This window comes from Callithrix jacchus, chromosome 21 (assembly GCF_049354715.1).
Source record: "Callithrix jacchus isolate 240 chromosome 21, calJac240_pri, whole genome shotgun sequence".
Taxonomy (NCBI): Eukaryota; Metazoa; Chordata; class Mammalia; order Primates; family Cebidae; genus Callithrix; species Callithrix jacchus.
In genome coordinates, this window is record NC_133522.1 from 22,798,108 (window position 1) to 22,815,519 (window position 17,412).

The 17,412-nt window shown below is 34.5% G+C and overlaps 1 protein-coding gene across 12 annotated transcripts in view; it reads left to right on the forward strand.

Annotated features, from left to right (window-relative positions):
• The window catches only part of USP25 (ubiquitin specific peptidase 25), a 142,669-nt gene that overhangs the window by 41,958 nt on the left and 83,299 nt on the right, over nt 1-17,412 (forward strand). For 9 of the 12 annotated variants that reach the window (XM_078358621.1, XM_078358616.1, XM_002761313.6 and 6 more), the window contains 2 exons: nt 3,077-3,200; nt 16,117-16,279. Coding sequence is in view for 5 of the 12 variants with exons in the window: in XM_078358616.1 (XP_078214742.1) it covers nt 3,077-3,200; nt 16,117-16,279 (287 nt within the window). In the remaining 7 variants the exon portion in view is untranslated. The remainder of the gene's footprint in view (nt 1-3,076; nt 3,201-16,116; nt 16,280-17,412) is intronic. The other 3 variants (XM_078358620.1, XM_078358623.1, XM_078358624.1) reach the window with 1 other exon arrangement.

A 17,412-nucleotide genomic window follows, 5' to 3' on the forward strand; every position in this document is an offset into this window, starting at 1 on the left:
GTAAAAGAAACTGGCTTGGCCTCTTTAAAGCAGTGAGTGTGCGTATTTGTGGCTAATACAGTGAATTACACAACTTGGTGCTGCTGCCTTCATTTGTGCTAAGATGCAGCCGTTTTATACTATTGTTTTGCATCATTGGTGCAAATGTGACTACGGTACAAAAGGCAAGTAATATCTGAGTATTACATTTTCAATTTAAGGACCTTCCTCTCTTTTTTCAGAGGGGCCCTGGGGACCCCAAGGATCAATGGACTATATTTGAAGAACTGCTAGGAAGGCAGAAAGACCACTTTGGATTTAAGAGTTAGAGTTAAATTTTGAAGCCTATGTACCATTCTCTCTTCTTAAGATGTGCTTCATTTCTCAGAACTTCAGTTATCTCATTTATAAAATAGGTTGGAGGAGGGGATCCCATCTTGTTCCTTTGCTTTTTGTTGCTTGAATTACAATTGATAAATTAGGAAAAGCTTTAAGTGTAAGTGGTTGCTATTTTTTAAATTAGTTTCAGCTGTAGCCCATTTGTTTTACTTGTCATGGTACAGTAAACATTCTAGATGTTTTCAAATAAGGAATTTAATACAAGGGATTAGGTTATTTGAAAAATCACTGGAAGGACTGGAGGAAAGCTCTAGCTCAGCCTTGTGAAATGACTCCCACATCATTGCAGGAGTGCCTGGTCAAGGAAGCTGCTACTTCTGTCACAATTAGGAAAGCTGCCTCTAGGACTGCTGAGTTCAAGAACATACTTCATAGCTGCAGCCCAAGAAACAGGAAGCCAGGATTAGGTAATTGCCAGTGAGCTCTGCCTGGAGATTGGAATGCAAAGTCTAGTTGCCACTTCTGTTCCATCTCTTGACATTCCTAAAGCTGGAAATTGGAGCCTGCAATACTGCTGTGGAACAACTTAAATCTTTTCAAGCACATTAGAGAAAACAGCCAAAGGCAGCAGAATAATGCCTCCCACCTTCTAGCCTTCCAAATCTCATGTTAGTGCATCCTAATGGATGTAGCCTAAATTTCATCCAAAACCCTAACTGCCAGGGAATAAAGAAGATAGTTTTTTTTGTTTCCTTCTTAAAAGAACTGTTTAGTTACTATAGTTGAAGAAAGGAAACTTAGAATGAGATAATGGAATCTGACTGCCAGTCACATATCTAAAACCTGTTTTTCTGCTTCTCTGTGATTTTCCGCTTTTCATTATCCTGTCTTATCTAAGTTTTGGCCATTTTAATAACAGATAGCTTTCATTTTTATGAGGCATTTTATACCTTTTTAGTCCTTGCTGCTGCTTCAGCAGTATTTAGGCTCAACTCTCCGGTTCCAGGTTACGCTCATCTTTAGCTGTGGTCTGGGTGGACTTGGATTTTGTAGCCATACTTACAAAAACTTTGGCCTGCTGTTGTCTGTAAAGTGATTGACCATTTCAATTTCTGTGCTGTATAAATCTTTCACATTTTACTTGCTTGAACTTTTTGGGGGGCCCTACTTAACACATTTTTGTGAGGTTTTATTATATTCTCTAAGACATTTTAATAAACAGCACCACTTCCTTCCATGATTAGCTATTCTTTTTAATATTTTAAATCTCCTTACAGGCTACTGTTTGGAGGATGTGTGGATAAAAATAGAAGTAGACTCTGGAAACCATCAATATACATTACTTTTTTTCATTAAATATATAATATGATTTTCTGGCATCTATATAAAACTGTTTAGCCAGATGGTAAAATAAAGACACCTTATCTTCCATCCTCTATCCTGTTTTTTTTTTTTTTCCTCTTCTAAAATTGTATGATTACAAAATAAAATATTTTTAGCATGTCTAAAATACACCAGCCTGGGCAACAAGCAAAACCTCCTATTTATAAAAGATTAAAAAGAAAATCAGCCAAGTGGTGCATGCCTGTAGTCCTAGCTACTCTGGAGGTTAGGGCGGGAGGATCACTGGAGCTTAGGAGTTTGAGATTGCAGTGAGCTATGATCATGACACTGCCCTCCAGCCTGGGTGACAGAATGAAACCTTGTCTCTAGAAAATAAAGAAAATTTAAATTACACATAAGTAAAATGAAGGCAAAACATGTCCGAAATACAAATAAGCATAATCCCAACCATGCAAAGATAATAACAGATAGTTTCTATTTCTGATCATATTGTTTTATAACCTGTTACCACTTCCCTACTTAACAATATACTGTGGCTTCTATCATTGTTTAAATGATAATGGGAATATTTATAATTGGCATCTTCTGGGTTAAGGAAATTTACCAATGTATTTTCGGAAATTGGATTAAAAGTCTTTTTGAAGGCAGTATTAGTTGTAACCTTTATTCTTTGGGGAAAAATTAATACTCAAAGCATCAAGGCTATTATCTTTTTTAAGGAGATGGCTAATTTCATTCACTTGTATCTTCATTTTTGTGAAATGAGAATCTTGTTTTAAATTAAAAGGATTGCATGCTTATTAAATAATTCAGATGAATAGAGTGTTTAAATAGAAAGTGAAAGATCCTTATACTTCCTCCTCCTGTAACTCCTTTCCTCAGGGATAACCACTGTGAATAGTTTGGCACATTCTTCCAGAATTTAAAAAATGTATACATCTGTGGTCAGTTTCTGAAACATTGATTTTTGAGGGCTCATTGTTAATTATTATAATTTGATAATGTCTAGACAGTAGTAGTACAGACAATGTAATGTGTATGTGATTGGGTTAACCTCAGAAGCAGAAATGTAAATGTTTGTGTTGATTGCAACTTTCATTGTTAAACTGTTCTCAGCAGTCTTTCTGCTTATTAGCTTTTAATAAGAGACCTCATAGTAAATACACAGATTGTTTTGCAGTGAAATATATTTCTGCTTACTGCTTTAGGTATATTTTATCGAAAAGAACATTGAGTTACTGAGTATAACCAGTTAAAAATGTGTTTCCATTTATTTTTAGATAGCCTTTTAGAAACATAAAATCAGTTTATACTGACTGGTTTAAAGAGTTTATTGGGTATACAATCTCCATATAAGCATTACCTTTCATTTTGTTTTACTTTTAATTTTGAGAAAGATAGTTTTGCTTTTCAGATGTGATTGATCTCACTGGAGATGATAAAGATGATCTTCAGAGAGCAATTGCCTTGAGTTTGGCCGAATCAAACAGGGCATTCAGGGAGACTGGAATAACTGATGAGGAACAAGCCATTAGCAGGTAAAAACATAATTTGTATAAAGCAGATATAATAAGTACTTTTAAAAATAGAATTGGCTTGAATTAATTTTAAGAGGTAATAAGATATACTTTGTTACTCTAAACTAGTAGTATCCTTGTGTATTTTTAAATTTTATGTAAGCAAAAGCTTCATATTTAGTTTTGATTGCAATTGGGTTTAGATTTTTTAAAGATTTTGGGATGGTGTTATGACGTATTACATTTAGGTGCATATTTTAATATTTCTTTCATTTGTTTTCTTCTCCTAATCTCTTTAGGATATGCTGTCCAATTTACAACAATTTATAGCAAGGGTCAGCATCCTTTTTTTGTAAAGTGCTAATAGTAAATATTTTTGGTTTTGTTGCCTATAGGGTTTCTGTTATAGCTATTCAGCTCTGGTGTTGTAATGCAAAAGCAGCCATAGCTGATACATAATATAACGAGCTTGGCTGTGTCCTAATAAATCTTGATTTACAAAGACAGGCAGCCAGTTGGATTTGTCCCCTTGGCTGTGCTTTGCAGACATCTGATCTCTAGTATGGTCATATGTTTATATATATTTTTCAAAGAAATGGGCAGGGATCCAGGATGTGTGCTAAAATGCAGTTTTTTATTTAAGAATCAAAATGTTTTAGTTTGAAACAGTTTGATTCATTTAAGGACTAAATAAACAGATTTGATTTTTATAATAGCTCTAAAAAATATCGATTTTAAAAAGCCGTTACATTATAACAAAGTGGAATCCTCTAAACAACTATTTGAAGGCAGTGGTAACTCTGTTACTAAAGAAGAAATTTAGCTTGTAAGAGGTCAAATGCTTTTTCTAAAGGTACACAACTTAGATGTATCTTATGACTAATTTTTTTCCCTGTAACATAGTTCTTTGGTAGCAGAATGTACCAGATTTCTCAGGTATTTCTCTTGGCACAATATTAATAGGATATTTTTTTCTTTAAATAATCAGAGATTTCTGTATGATAGGAAATGTCTCAAAATGCTGTTTAGCAAAGGCACATGATTTTTTTTCTTAGTGATACTGTTATTGTCTCTCAATGTTACTTTGGAAACTACTTTGTAAGACATTATATTATGTAAAGACTTAATTAAAATCTGTTGTCCCTCTCGTTAGTTGTGCTAATATTTATTGTCAGGAATTTTAAATGAAAACCAAAACCAAAACAAGCCAAAAGCATAGGCTTATTTTCTGAAGTATTTGAGAAATTCTATGAATTGGGCTTTTTCTTTTTCTTTTTAAAACGTGTTGCAATGCATAATTATCTTGAATAATTATAAAACTTGACAGTACTTAAACTTTGAGAAATATTTTAAATACAAGACATGTAAGTTGGATTTCATATGTAAGGGGCATATGATTTATGTGAAAAGGGTTATAAAAAGAATGTATACTTGATACAAATATTATTTTTAAAATTATGTTTTTTATATGAGCATATAGTCATATGCTCATAAAATGTCTGAGCTTATATACCCAGTTAGTATCAACAGTTTGATTGTTTTCTAATTAAAACAGCATGTACTAATTATATAATAAAAGTAAAATAAAAAGGGATGAAGGCTGTTCCTAATTTGATATTCAGCTCAATGTATATATGTTATATATTGTTTTGGATAGTTGTTTTTATCCAAATTGGCAAAAGAAAATATCTTCAGATAATGCTTTTTTTTCATTCTGGGTCTTTTACCTTTTAATATAATTTAAAAGTAGTAAATATTATTGTAGATGACATAGAGATTTGGCATAGTATAACATGCCATAAAATTATACTGTCTAGTAGAAGTAAAAGAGTCATTTTAATTATGTGTAAATTCAGTAACCGACAATGAAATATGCATTGAATAAACACATATGTAAATCATGTTGTATTAGAAAAAGAGGATGTGGAGAGTTCTAGCTAAACATTATCAGAGATAGATTTGCTCTTATGGGTTTATTAAGGTATAGAACTCTAAATTCAAAAGAGAAAATGATGCATTTTAAAGGAAGACATGTATTATGCTTCAAAGTAAATTAACTCCTTCATTACTGAAGTTCATATAGGGAAAATCTTTGCAAATAAAATTCCAAAATTATTTGCTTATTATTTTAGAAGACATAATTTAATGTGAAGTTACACATTCAGAATATCACCTTGTGTGTATTAGATGACATAAAGCCTATCTTTTTACATCTTACAATCCTGTGTTTAGGCATATCTGAATATCCTGGTTGTGAAATTTCTTAAGAAGAACGTTTTGAAAGTATTTCTTAATATACTTTTTAGTGTCAGAATTGGCTGTATTTATTTTCTCTTGATTATCATTGCCAGGACACAAGTGGAGTCTGGACAGTTGAAATTTGTTAATAAACTACATTGTGACTGGTGTCTGTCTGTGGCATATTTATTGTGAAAATGTCTTGCCTCATGAAATAACATTGAGGTGCCTCATTAGAAGATAGTGCTAAGTTTTCTAGCTAAAATTATTACTAAGAACATACACCTTCAAGTATTTGAAGAAATGGTAGACTACAGAGTCTCTTTTTTCTTTATTACTTCTGTGTTTCAGCTAGTTATTTCTTGTTATCTTCAGCTTGGAGTTGCCATTGGGGAAAGAAAGAAGGATCATGTCCAGGAATGGTCAGGGTGAAATTCTGAATTTTTAAAGTAGCTCAGTATATCTCCTTTTTAAAAAAATCCTTATCATTACTGAGGAAGCAGCTGCGAAGGGGAACTGCCTAAAGATGGTGCATGAAACAGGAGTGGATGAGGGAGGCAGATTTAGAAATCTTTTAAAATTGATATTTGAGGAGGATTTTAGTCCTCAATATACCAGATACTTGTGGATGCTAAGGAGCATGGAAGGGCTATCGAATAACCATCATCCCATTTTTGAGTGGCTTTTATGATAGAAGGTGCCTTATGTCAGATTATAGATGGTCTGGAGAAGTAAGAAATATGACATCGATTAGTTTTAAGGGCCACAAGGTTATGGCTGTCAGTGACTGATGAACAGCAACAGTGTAACTTGGAAAAGTATCAGCAACAGTGAGGTACCACTGATATGCTCAGGAAGAGGGATCAACTGTTCAGTGTAGTCAGTCTGTCCATGTGGCAGGAGTCACATCCCATGCAACGTGAGCTCCCTTACTGCAAGATACACAGGTCAACTTTTGATAGGAGTCACATGTCTGACAAGCAGTGGTAGCCTCTTTATTAGAAACATAGAGTTCCTTAATTTGTACTTTGGATACGATTCCATTTTGGGTATCATAATTGTGGATGTGATTCCATTTTTGGTATCATGATTGTGGATGTGGTGGCGATCTGGGTGGTGCAAACTTGATCAAAAGTTTTATTCTGTTCATCTCATTGAAGAACACATTAGAACTCTCATGCACCACAGTAGCTAAAATTAAAAAGACTGATGGGAAGTGATGTCAGCAGATGGCTGACTAGAGTTGCCTGGCACTCATCCCCCTCAGAAAAAGCAACCAAAACAACAAGTACGTTTATTTTGTCTGGAGTGACTGAGGAAATGGACTGGAGAACACCGGGGAACAGCAAAGTCCCCATGGAGCATAGAGTCAAGAATTGCTCCATAGGGAGGAGAGCAAAGCATCCTGCCTCTGCCATACTATCTGCCCTGCCAGGATCGAATCAGAGCCAGGGGGTTCCTCTTCTTACAGGAAGAAGGTAACCTGGGAATTATCAGTCCTCAGCGCCACCACAGATGCCAGCAGTCACTGCTGCAGGAGAGTACCCCAGTCCTCACAGGCCCCAAGTCCAGCATAAACAGTTGCTGAAAGCACATGTGGCTGCATTCCCCCAGAGCAGGAACCCCTTTGACACCCCTTGCCCCTGCGACCCAAGCAGCTGAGGAATGGCGCAACTGTGAAACCGAGCCCATATCTGGAGTGCATTCTTACTTGGAGGCCAGTAGCCACCCTGTATCCCAGAGGCATTGCCTTCATTCCACAAAGTTCACACAAGTGCCTCTAGTACTAGTACTGGGGCTACTTGGAGCCTAGGCTCAAAGGCACTACTGGGACCCTGATACCTAAACCCACAAGGCTCGCTATTACCCAGGGAAGGAGGTAGGCCTGCATGGCAGGGCAGCCTCATGCAGCCACCAGGCTACTGTACACTTGTCCCTGGCTCAGTAGCTGGCCTGAAGGTGACCTAGGCCCAAGGGAGAGAATAGCATACAGCCAGTGGGCCTGCATGAACTTGCTCCAAGCGTTAACATCTGGCCCAGAGGTTGTCTGCCTGTACTTACCACAGGAGGATTCTGCACAGCCACTTGGCCACAGTTGCCTGCCCTTAGTCCAATAGCTGGCTTGTAGGCACTCTATCCATAGCTCAACCCTACATCACCAGTCATGCACAGCCTCCAGTCCCACATGTATCTATCCCTGGCCTGACATCCAGCCCAGCAGTAACCCTGACATTCACGAGAGACTATCCTACAACCTTCTGGCCTGCTACATCAGCATGTGACTGGCCAGAAACAAGTCTGATGCCCCCAGTTCCAGAAAAACCATGCCATCGCAATCATGGGTTCCTGCATTACCAGATAAGTTAATCACAGATATCGCAGGTGAGGATTCCAGCTGAAGAATCTGCATGGCGACCACACTCCTGACTCCATCCTGAACCAAAGCCAACACACCATTTCCAATCAGCACCCTAGGACACATCAACAGACCTCTGCCTATGAAAGCTGCTCTTTAAAATGGGGAAAAGCAGTTGTCCATTAGATGCACAGATACCAACACAGAGACAGAAGAATCGTGAAAAAGCAAGGAAACCTGGCACCCTCAAACCTGGTGTCCAAACCTGGTTGTACCACAATATATCTTCAGTAAAATAATCCAAAGAATATGAAATGCATGAAAAATAATTCAAAATGATAATATTAAATTCTTGAGTTGAAAGAGAATACGACAATTTAACAAAATTAAGAAAACAGTTCATGAACTGAGTGAGAAATTGGACAAAGAGATAGATATATGCAGAAAGGAGCCAAACAGAAATCTTGGAGCTTGAGGAATTCAGTGAATGAAATTTAAAAAATAAATACAATTGAGAGCCATAGTAATAGACTAGAACAAGCTGACTAATGCATTTCTGAATGTGGCGACAGATCTCTTCAAATAAAACAGAGGAAGAAAAAATATTAGAATGAAGAAATAGGACTTGCTAGAAACCATTAAGCAAACCTAAATTCATATTATGGGAGTTCCAGAGAAAGAAGAAGAAAGGCATAGACCACCCATTTGGTTAAATAAGTTGTTTGTGTCTTTCTTCACTTCTTGGGAGAAAGTCTTGGCAAGTTATGGACATCTAGGAATGCAAGGAGATCCCCAACAAAATTCACCCCCCCCCCCAGAATACTCTCAAAGGCACACAATTCTAAAAGCTATAAGACACAAACATTGGGTCACATATACAGGAATTCTCATTAGACTATCAGTAGATTTCTCTGCAGAAAACTGTGTAAGAGAGGAGGGAGTGGGATGACATGTTTACAGTGCTGGGGAATAAAACCAAAACTGTCCACCAAGAATATATCCGGCAATGCTATGCTTAAGAAATGAAATAAAGACCTTCCCTGACAAGCAAAAGGTGATAGAATTCATTACCACTAGACTGGTCTTACAAAACACTTAAAGGAAATAATAGGAAACAAAAGAATGATTAATATAATGAAAACATGAAAATATAAAATTCATCAATATAGGTAAATCCATAATCATATTCAGAATACTCCATTGCTATAATGGTGCTGTGTAATTCCTTAAGTCCTCTAGTATGATGGTTTAAAATTAAAAAGATCAGAAACATCAACAGCTACAATTAGTGGCTAAGGAACACATAAAAGATAAATATTTAAATTATAGCAATCAAAACACAAATTGTGGTGGGGTAGGGAAGTGAGGGGAAAAAGTCTAGATTATTTTTGTGTGACCAAAGTTAAGTTGTTATTAGCTTAAAACAGTCTGTTGTAACTATAAACCTTTTTTTTTTTTTTTTTTTTAAAGACAGGGTGTTGGTCAGGCTGGTCTTGAACTCCCGACCTCAGGAGATCTGCCCACCTTGGCCTCCAAAGTGCTTGGATTACAAGCGTGAACCACCATGCCTGGCCTATAAAACTCTTTTTGTTAGCTCTGTGGTAACCACAAGAGAAATTATAGTAGATAGACAAACGAGAAAGGAAACAAAGGTTAGCATTGTAGAAAACCACAGAACCCCATTAGTAAACAAGAGGGGAAGAAACAAACAAAGGATCTTTAAAATAATGAGAAAACAAAATAGCATAAGTGAATTATTACCTACCAATAGTAACCTTGAATGTAAGTGGATTAAATTCCCTAATTAGAAAAATATAGAGCAGCTGGATGAATTAAAAAAAAGACCCAACTATATGTTGCCTATAAGAGACACACCTCATCATTAAATATAAACACAGAGTGGAAGTGAAGGGATGGACAAAGATATTCCATGCAGATGCAAACCAAAAGTGAGCAGAAGTAGCCATACTTCTAGATACAGTAGACTTTAAGTCAAAAACTGTAAAAAGAGACAAAGTCATTATGTAATAATAAAAGGATCAACTCACCAAGAAGTTAAACTGTAAATATATGAGCACCAAACACCAGAGCATCCAAATATATAAAGCAAATATTATTAGATTTAAAGGGGGAAATAGACTACAATACAACAATGGTAGGAACTTCAGCCCCCCCACTTTTAATGGTAGACAAATGATCTAGAAATATGAGACTTAAACTACACCATAGACATTTACGGAACATTTTCTGTAACAGCTACAGAATACACATTCTTCTCAACAGCACATGGAGTATTGTCCAGTAAAGAACATATGTTAGAGATGGTATCAAGTATTTTACTGGATCACAACTGTACAAAACTAAAAACAACAGGAAAAACTTTATAAACCAACAAATACATGGCAGTTAATATGCACCTTAATAACCATAGGGTCAGTGAAGAAATTGAAAGGGTAATTAGAAAGTTTCCTGGGACAAAGGAGCATGGAAACATATTATGCCCAAACAATTGGGACACAGTGAAACCTATTCTAAGTGAGAAGTTCATGGCAATAAATGCCTGCATCAGAAACAAAGATTTCTAATAAACAGCTTAACTGTGCAACTCAAGAAACTTGAAAAGCAAGAACAAGCTAAACTCAAAATTGGTAGGATGGAAATAATAAATCTTAGAGCAGAAGTAAACAGAGACTAAAAAAGCAATTCAGAAGGTCATTGAAATATTTTTTTGGAAAGATAAGCAGACACAACAAACGTTTAGCTAGACTAAGAAAAAGGCTCAAATAAATAAAACTAGACATGAAAAGTGAAACATTGCAAATGATCAGAATTAAAGGATCACAAGAGACTGTTATGAACAACTGTGTACTAGCAAATTGTAGAATATAGAAGAAATGGATAAATTCTTGAACACACACAGCCTACCAATATTAAATTGAGAAGAATTGGAAAATCTGAGCAGACCATAATGACTAAGAGAATTAAATAAATATTTAAGTGTGACATAAAAAAGCCCAGTTTCTGATGGCTACATTGCTGAAGTCTATCAAACATTTAAAGAACAACTAATATTCTCAAACTATTCCAGAAAATTGAAGAGGAGGGAATACTTCCAAATTCATTTTATTAAGCCAGCATTACCCCTAGTCAAAACTAGATAAGGACACAACAAAAAGAAAACTACAGGCCAGTATCCCTGATATACCTTGATTCAGAAATTCTCAACAAGATTCTAGCAAACCAAATTCAACAGCATATTAGAAACATCACCCACTGTGATCAAGTGACATTCATCCCAGAGATGCAGGGATTTTCCAACATACACAAATCAATAAATGTGATACATCACATTAACAAAGAGAACAAAAACCATGTAGTTTCAGTAGATACCGAAAAGGCACATTTCAAAGTTTAACATCCCTTCATGATAAAAACTCTCAAAATAGATATAGAAAGTATGTCCTTCAACACAATAAAGCCCATAGTTGACAAACCGACAACTGATCATATACTGAATGAGGAAGAAATGAAAGCTTTTCCTAAGATCAGGAACCTAACAGAGATACACACTTTGACCAATCTTATTCAACATAGTACTGGAAGTCTTAGAGCAGTTAGGCAAGAAAAAGAAATAAAAGACATCCAGATTGGAAAGGAGAAAGTAAAATTGTCTCTGCAGATGATATGATATTAAATATAGAAAACCCTAAAGAGTTCACCAAAAAACAGCTAGAACTAATAAATGAGTTCAGTCAAGTTGTAGGACACAAATTAACATAACAAATCACTTCTATATGTTAATAAAAAAAATTCATTCATAATAGCTACAAAAAATTCAAGATACCTAAGAATAAGCTTAACCAATGAGATAAAAGATCTATACACTGAAAACTATAAAACATTGAGGAAAGAAATAGAAGACACAAACAAATGGAAATGTGTGTATATATGTGTGTGTGTATGTTCATAGATTAGAAGAACTAATATTACTAGAATGGCCGTACTACCTAACGTGATCTCCAGATTTAATGCAGTCCATACCAAAATTCCAGTGACCCTTCAGAGAATTTAGAAATCCTAAAAATTCATATGGAACCACCAAAGTGCCCAAATAGCCAAAGCAGGCCTGAGCAGAAAGAACAAAAGCTGGAGGCATCATTACCTGACTTCCAAATATATTGCTAGAATATAGTAACGAAAAAAATGATATTGGTAAAAAAACAGACACATAGACCAGTGGAATAGAATAGAGAACCCAGAAACGGACACACCTACAGCCAACTGATTTTTTGACAAAAACTATTCAAGACCTGGAATAAATCTAAGATACAAGAACTTCCATGAAGAAAATAATTAAATATTATTAAGACACATTAAAGAATACATAAATATTTGGAAACATATGCAGTTTCATGAATTGGAAGACTGACATTGTCAAACTGGTCAGTTGTTCTTAAATTGATTTATGAGTTTAGTTTCATCCCAATTAAGATACCATTAGTTTTGTTTTTGCTTTTTAAGGAAATCAACAGATGTTTCATTCCTTTCTTTTTTTTTCTTCCAGTTCATCTGTGTAGCTTAAAGTATATGCATGTTTTTCAGTGCATATAATACTTCTCAAAAAGGAGCTTAGGTGAGCTAAAGTGGGATATTTTTAACATCCTTGCTATAGGGAGTTTAGCAACACAAAACAAGATAAAATAATAGTACCCTCTCACCTCCCCCAAAGAAAACCACTGTGTAATAAAATTTAATGAAAGCATAAACATCTACCATATCTAAGTGCTTTAAACATTAAGTGTAGTGTGTGGAAGGAAAAGAGGCAGCAAGACATTTTGTCATTTTTTAATATTGCTTAATGCCACAGTAATGACCAATGTTGAGAAGATAAAGCAAGGTGACAGGTCAGGCTAGGTTTTGGTTTGTGGCTTATGAGGTTACCCTTCAACATGCCACATTTTGTTATAGGCTATATCTGAGATTTGCTTGTATTTTTTTATTTTTACCTCTACCAGTGGGTAATACCTGGATTTTAGCTATTGCATGCCTCATACTTAAGAGCTTGGGTAGCGTCATTGGTAAGGCCAAGGGAAGGCCTTATGCAGGGTTTTGCTTTACAAAAGTTTGGATTTATGGTGCCTGTACTAGATTATATAAAGTGATCAGGTGTAGGAATAGAGCAGTATATGGGCTAGAGGTTGTTTTTTTTGCAATCAGTCAATTCATAACCAACCAAGACAATAACCAACCCAGAAGTAGCAGCATGTAATATCTTAATCATCCATTTACTTTAAAAACTTGTTTTGTCCCCATTTATAATGTTTGCTCTGGAGGTAAGGCAGATTGTTGTTTCTACTTTCAGATACTGATTGGAGACACTGGTTGATATTTTTGGTGCAATGATAAGTGTGTTTATAAAGATCTTTAGGAACCAAGAGGAGATGGTAGGAGGAGACGTACTGGGGCATTTTAAAACTCTGGTGATAAAATTTTGTTTAAATTCAGGGAATCACGAAATTATGGCATTCCCCTTTTACCTGCCATCTCTTTTAGCACCATAATTCTACCATGTGGTATGGTTAGGGTGTATTATAATAAATCTATTTCTTTAAAACTCATACTTTTGTTAAAATGAATGATGATATCTACCGTATGACTGAATTGAGCTACTTAGGGAATGGTTATTATCTTTAAATCTTAGGTGACTTTGAGGAGCAATGAGCAATTACATGCATCTCTGAAACCTTAGTCAAAGTTGTTGCAGTTTGTACCTCTTTTGACTGCTGTAAAGAAAGTTATATAGGAATGCTGGGAAGATATTGTATTGGTTCGTATCCCTAACTTTCTTGCCTTTCTAACTTCCTTTATGGAATAGTGTGACAAATGGTGCAGGCAGGTTGCTTGCTCCTAGAAAGTACCTTTGCGGCCACACATTCTTGAAAGTCCTGTGTGGGGAGAGAGGAGGCAAAGGAACTAAAAAGCTTACATTATTTCAATATGTTAATATGATGTATGCATTACATATTTTGTATGTAAACATAGGAATCAAGTGGTGTATATTTTTTGCTAGAGCAGAAGAGGGGCATAAAGCAATTGAGTATACTTAAAACATTTCGAAAGACCTTCTGGGATTTAGTAATCTTACCCAGATCTGGAATATGAAAAATATACTCAGGGTGTATTGTGCAGAAGGAAGATGTCCTCAAATTTTCTGTAACCAATGTATATTTGAGTCATTTCCCACTTTCTATGATATGTGTGATCTGTTCTGTTGCCATTACTAAGAAGGATTTGTTTCTTGTTATAATTAAAAGTTAAATATAATGATTGATATTTATTTGCTATAGATATAGGATTACGTCTGGTTCTTTTAGACTTTTGACCAATTTATATTTTAGAATATGCTGTAGAATTCTGTTTTTAAATAATTATTGTCTACCTGCCGTGGTACTAGTCAATTACTGGGTACCTGTTCTATCTCTTACATAGGATCACTGGTACTAAATTTTTTTATGGTATTGTTTTTATCTACCTTTCCCAGAACTTGTTCCATGTGTTAGTCTATTTATTTTTGATTACCAAGATATGAATAAGTTTGCTCTATCTAAATTTCTAAATATACATATATATTACAAAAGGAACAAAATTTCCAAATGAGAATACTACCATTTAAAAAAGTCAATAAAAAGTTAAATATGCCCTCTATATGTCAGTCTTTTGTATTAGTTTTTATATACTGTGCCATTAACCTTTCTTTTTTGAGCATAAATTAGTCTTGTACAAATTCAGTTTGTTCTGCTTATTATTGTATTCTGCCAAACTGCAAAATTTAACTGTTAGAAGGTCTTTAGGACCTCCTGGATCTCCACTAGGAGAATCAAGTTGACTCTCTTTATCTCTTTCTTGTATTTTTGAAAGCTTGCTTTCTGGTAACAGTGGAATGTTAGAGATACTCCCTGGTTTTCCTCTGCCCCAATTCATCTAACCAAATATCTTTCAAGGAGTTCTGGTATCTTTTAGTGAAAAATGCCTGGAGTCTGGGGTTGCCTGTGAGAATTTATTTTTGGGCAGAGAGTATTGCTGCCCAGTTGGGTCACTCTTAAATGTGACAGAAGTGTAAACTGTTTACTTCTAACCACATGAGTTTACATTTTAACATATCATGTTGTTACCCTGTTTTTTTTTTTTTAAAGAAATGTGTGGTTTTATTGATTTCCAAAGACTGACTTCTGTATTCGCTTGGTTTGTTTTAAGTAATGATACTTTAGATTTAATTGTATCTAATGTCTTGTGATAAATACTGTTGTTAAGGATAAAATAATATTATTTTGACATTAATTTGACAGGATAAAAATGGTGTGGAATGACTGAGATTTCCTTGATGAACCAAAAAGTTAAAAAAAACTAATCTTTGCTGAGGTTCCGGTGATAAACACAAACCGGGCTATGATACCTGAATGTTATTTATGTTGAGTTAGAATAGTAACAGGTGGTGTTTTTTTTTTTGGCTGAAGCCAAGTAGCAGGTAACACATTTCTTGAGCAGGCAAAATGCTTGGTTAGATCATATTTGGGAACCAGGGTTTTTCAGTTACGATTATATGTTGTTGCATGCTAAGGAGCAAGAAACATCTTTAAGCAAAGTAGTGTTACTTTTGCCATGTTTAGATACTCTTAAGATATTCTGTAGGTGAGATTATTTCGGAAAGGTTAATAATCTTTTGTTATTCTAATATGTATTCTAACATTTCATTAATTTTTTCCAATGGTAAATTTTTGGGCAAAGCAGTGAACATACAGGTTTTATTTTCCTTTATTTGGCTGTCATAGAGACACAGATCCCAAGAATTGAAAGGAATCATTAAGTTTAACTCACTTAACTTTTTTTTTGTAGAAGGGGAACTAGGTGGTTGGTGGCAAAAGTGCAAAGTGTTCAGTTTTTAATGTTTTCTTGATTCAGAGTGATTGTTATAAATAGTAGTCATTATGTTACATTGTAAATATGTACTTTAATAGTTATTTCTCAGAAAGTTCATCTAGGCGCTGTATTCTTGGTACTAAATACTTTTTGTTGAAATGTAATTTACTGTACTTTATATTATATAACACTACCACTTCATGGTTGAAATTTCATTTTAGGAAAAAAAGGTACACTTCTCTATGTATTGGCATTGACACTGCTAAAACAAAGCTTTATTTGAGTAAAGCTAGTATTAAATATTACTTCTTCAAATACATTATTCAGATCTTATGTAATGAAAGTGCTTTTAGAATCTGTGGTATGCTCTTGCCTGGGATATACCATTATATAATGCTATATATTTTTTTCCCACCATTGCTTAAGAGTTCTTGAAGCCAGCATAGCAGAGAATAAAGCATGTTTGAAGAGGACACCTACAGAAGTTTGGAGGGATTCTCGAAACCCTTATGATAGGAAAAGGCAGGACAAAGCTCCCGTTGGGCTGAAGAATGTTGGCAATACTTGTTGGTTTAGTGCTGTTATCCAGGTAAGGATCTTTTTTAATTCAGTTCTTATTTGATATATATGATAGCAATGGAAAGTGGGTTGGTCATGTTTAAGCTGTGTATTTTAAACATAAGTACAGAGAAGTTTTTACTATACTCTTGTGTCTAATGAACTAGCTTGGGGATTTTAGTATCCTTCCATCGTGCTTTGCTTTTCATTTCAAGTATGTATTTTTAACAGAATATCATTACTTATACCTTTCATTTATTTGGAATCAATTTATCCTCTCTTTTTGCTTTTAGGAATTGTTGGGTGAAATATTTTTGTATATATTTCTCTGCAAATTTATGGAAGCATTGTAACCAAGTTTGAAATCAGAAGTGGCTTTTCGTGGATCAGATTAGATTTATTTGTATATACTAGACATTGTAATTTATAAAATTATTATAGACACAATATTTTTAACAAGAAGGGACATTTTATTTGAGGTTGGTATAGATTTACAAATAATTATCAGTTTGCATATGAAATGATGTGAATAAAAATTGATAAATCAAGAATAACACATTGTCTTTTTACTAAGAAATCCCTTAATGTTATGTTTCTTGATCTGCTTATTCAAAATAAGAGAAATTTGTATGTGTAGATAGCCATCTTCTCAATTTGAAACAGTTTTATGTGTTAACAACTGTTATCAAAACTCTGTCATTCGCAGTTGATATTGATAATGTTATTCAACATATTGCAAAACTTTAAAATTTATGAATAATATGTTTTATTATTTTTAGGAAAATTAATATTTTGTGTTTATTTTTGTAAGAGAGTTGAATTATAGCTTATTCATGTTCCTGATGAATGCTTTTTACTTCATTGGACATGCGCGCTATTTTTTATATTCAAAATATATCTTCATTTTGTAACTTTCGGCTCATTTTCTACAAGTTAATTGTTTTTGCTAGTTAATCTGTAATTTTAACTTTTTTTTATACTTCAGTGCTATGGTTTTCACCTTTTTCTTTGTTTTTGCTTCTGGTGGACACTACTATATAATTTGATTTCCTTTGTTTTCTAGATTTACCTCACTCTCTAATAGGATGTTGTGCATGCTAATAAGTAATATTCGATGTTACTGGATTTTCAGGACATTAAGATGCTAAGATTTCTTTAACATAA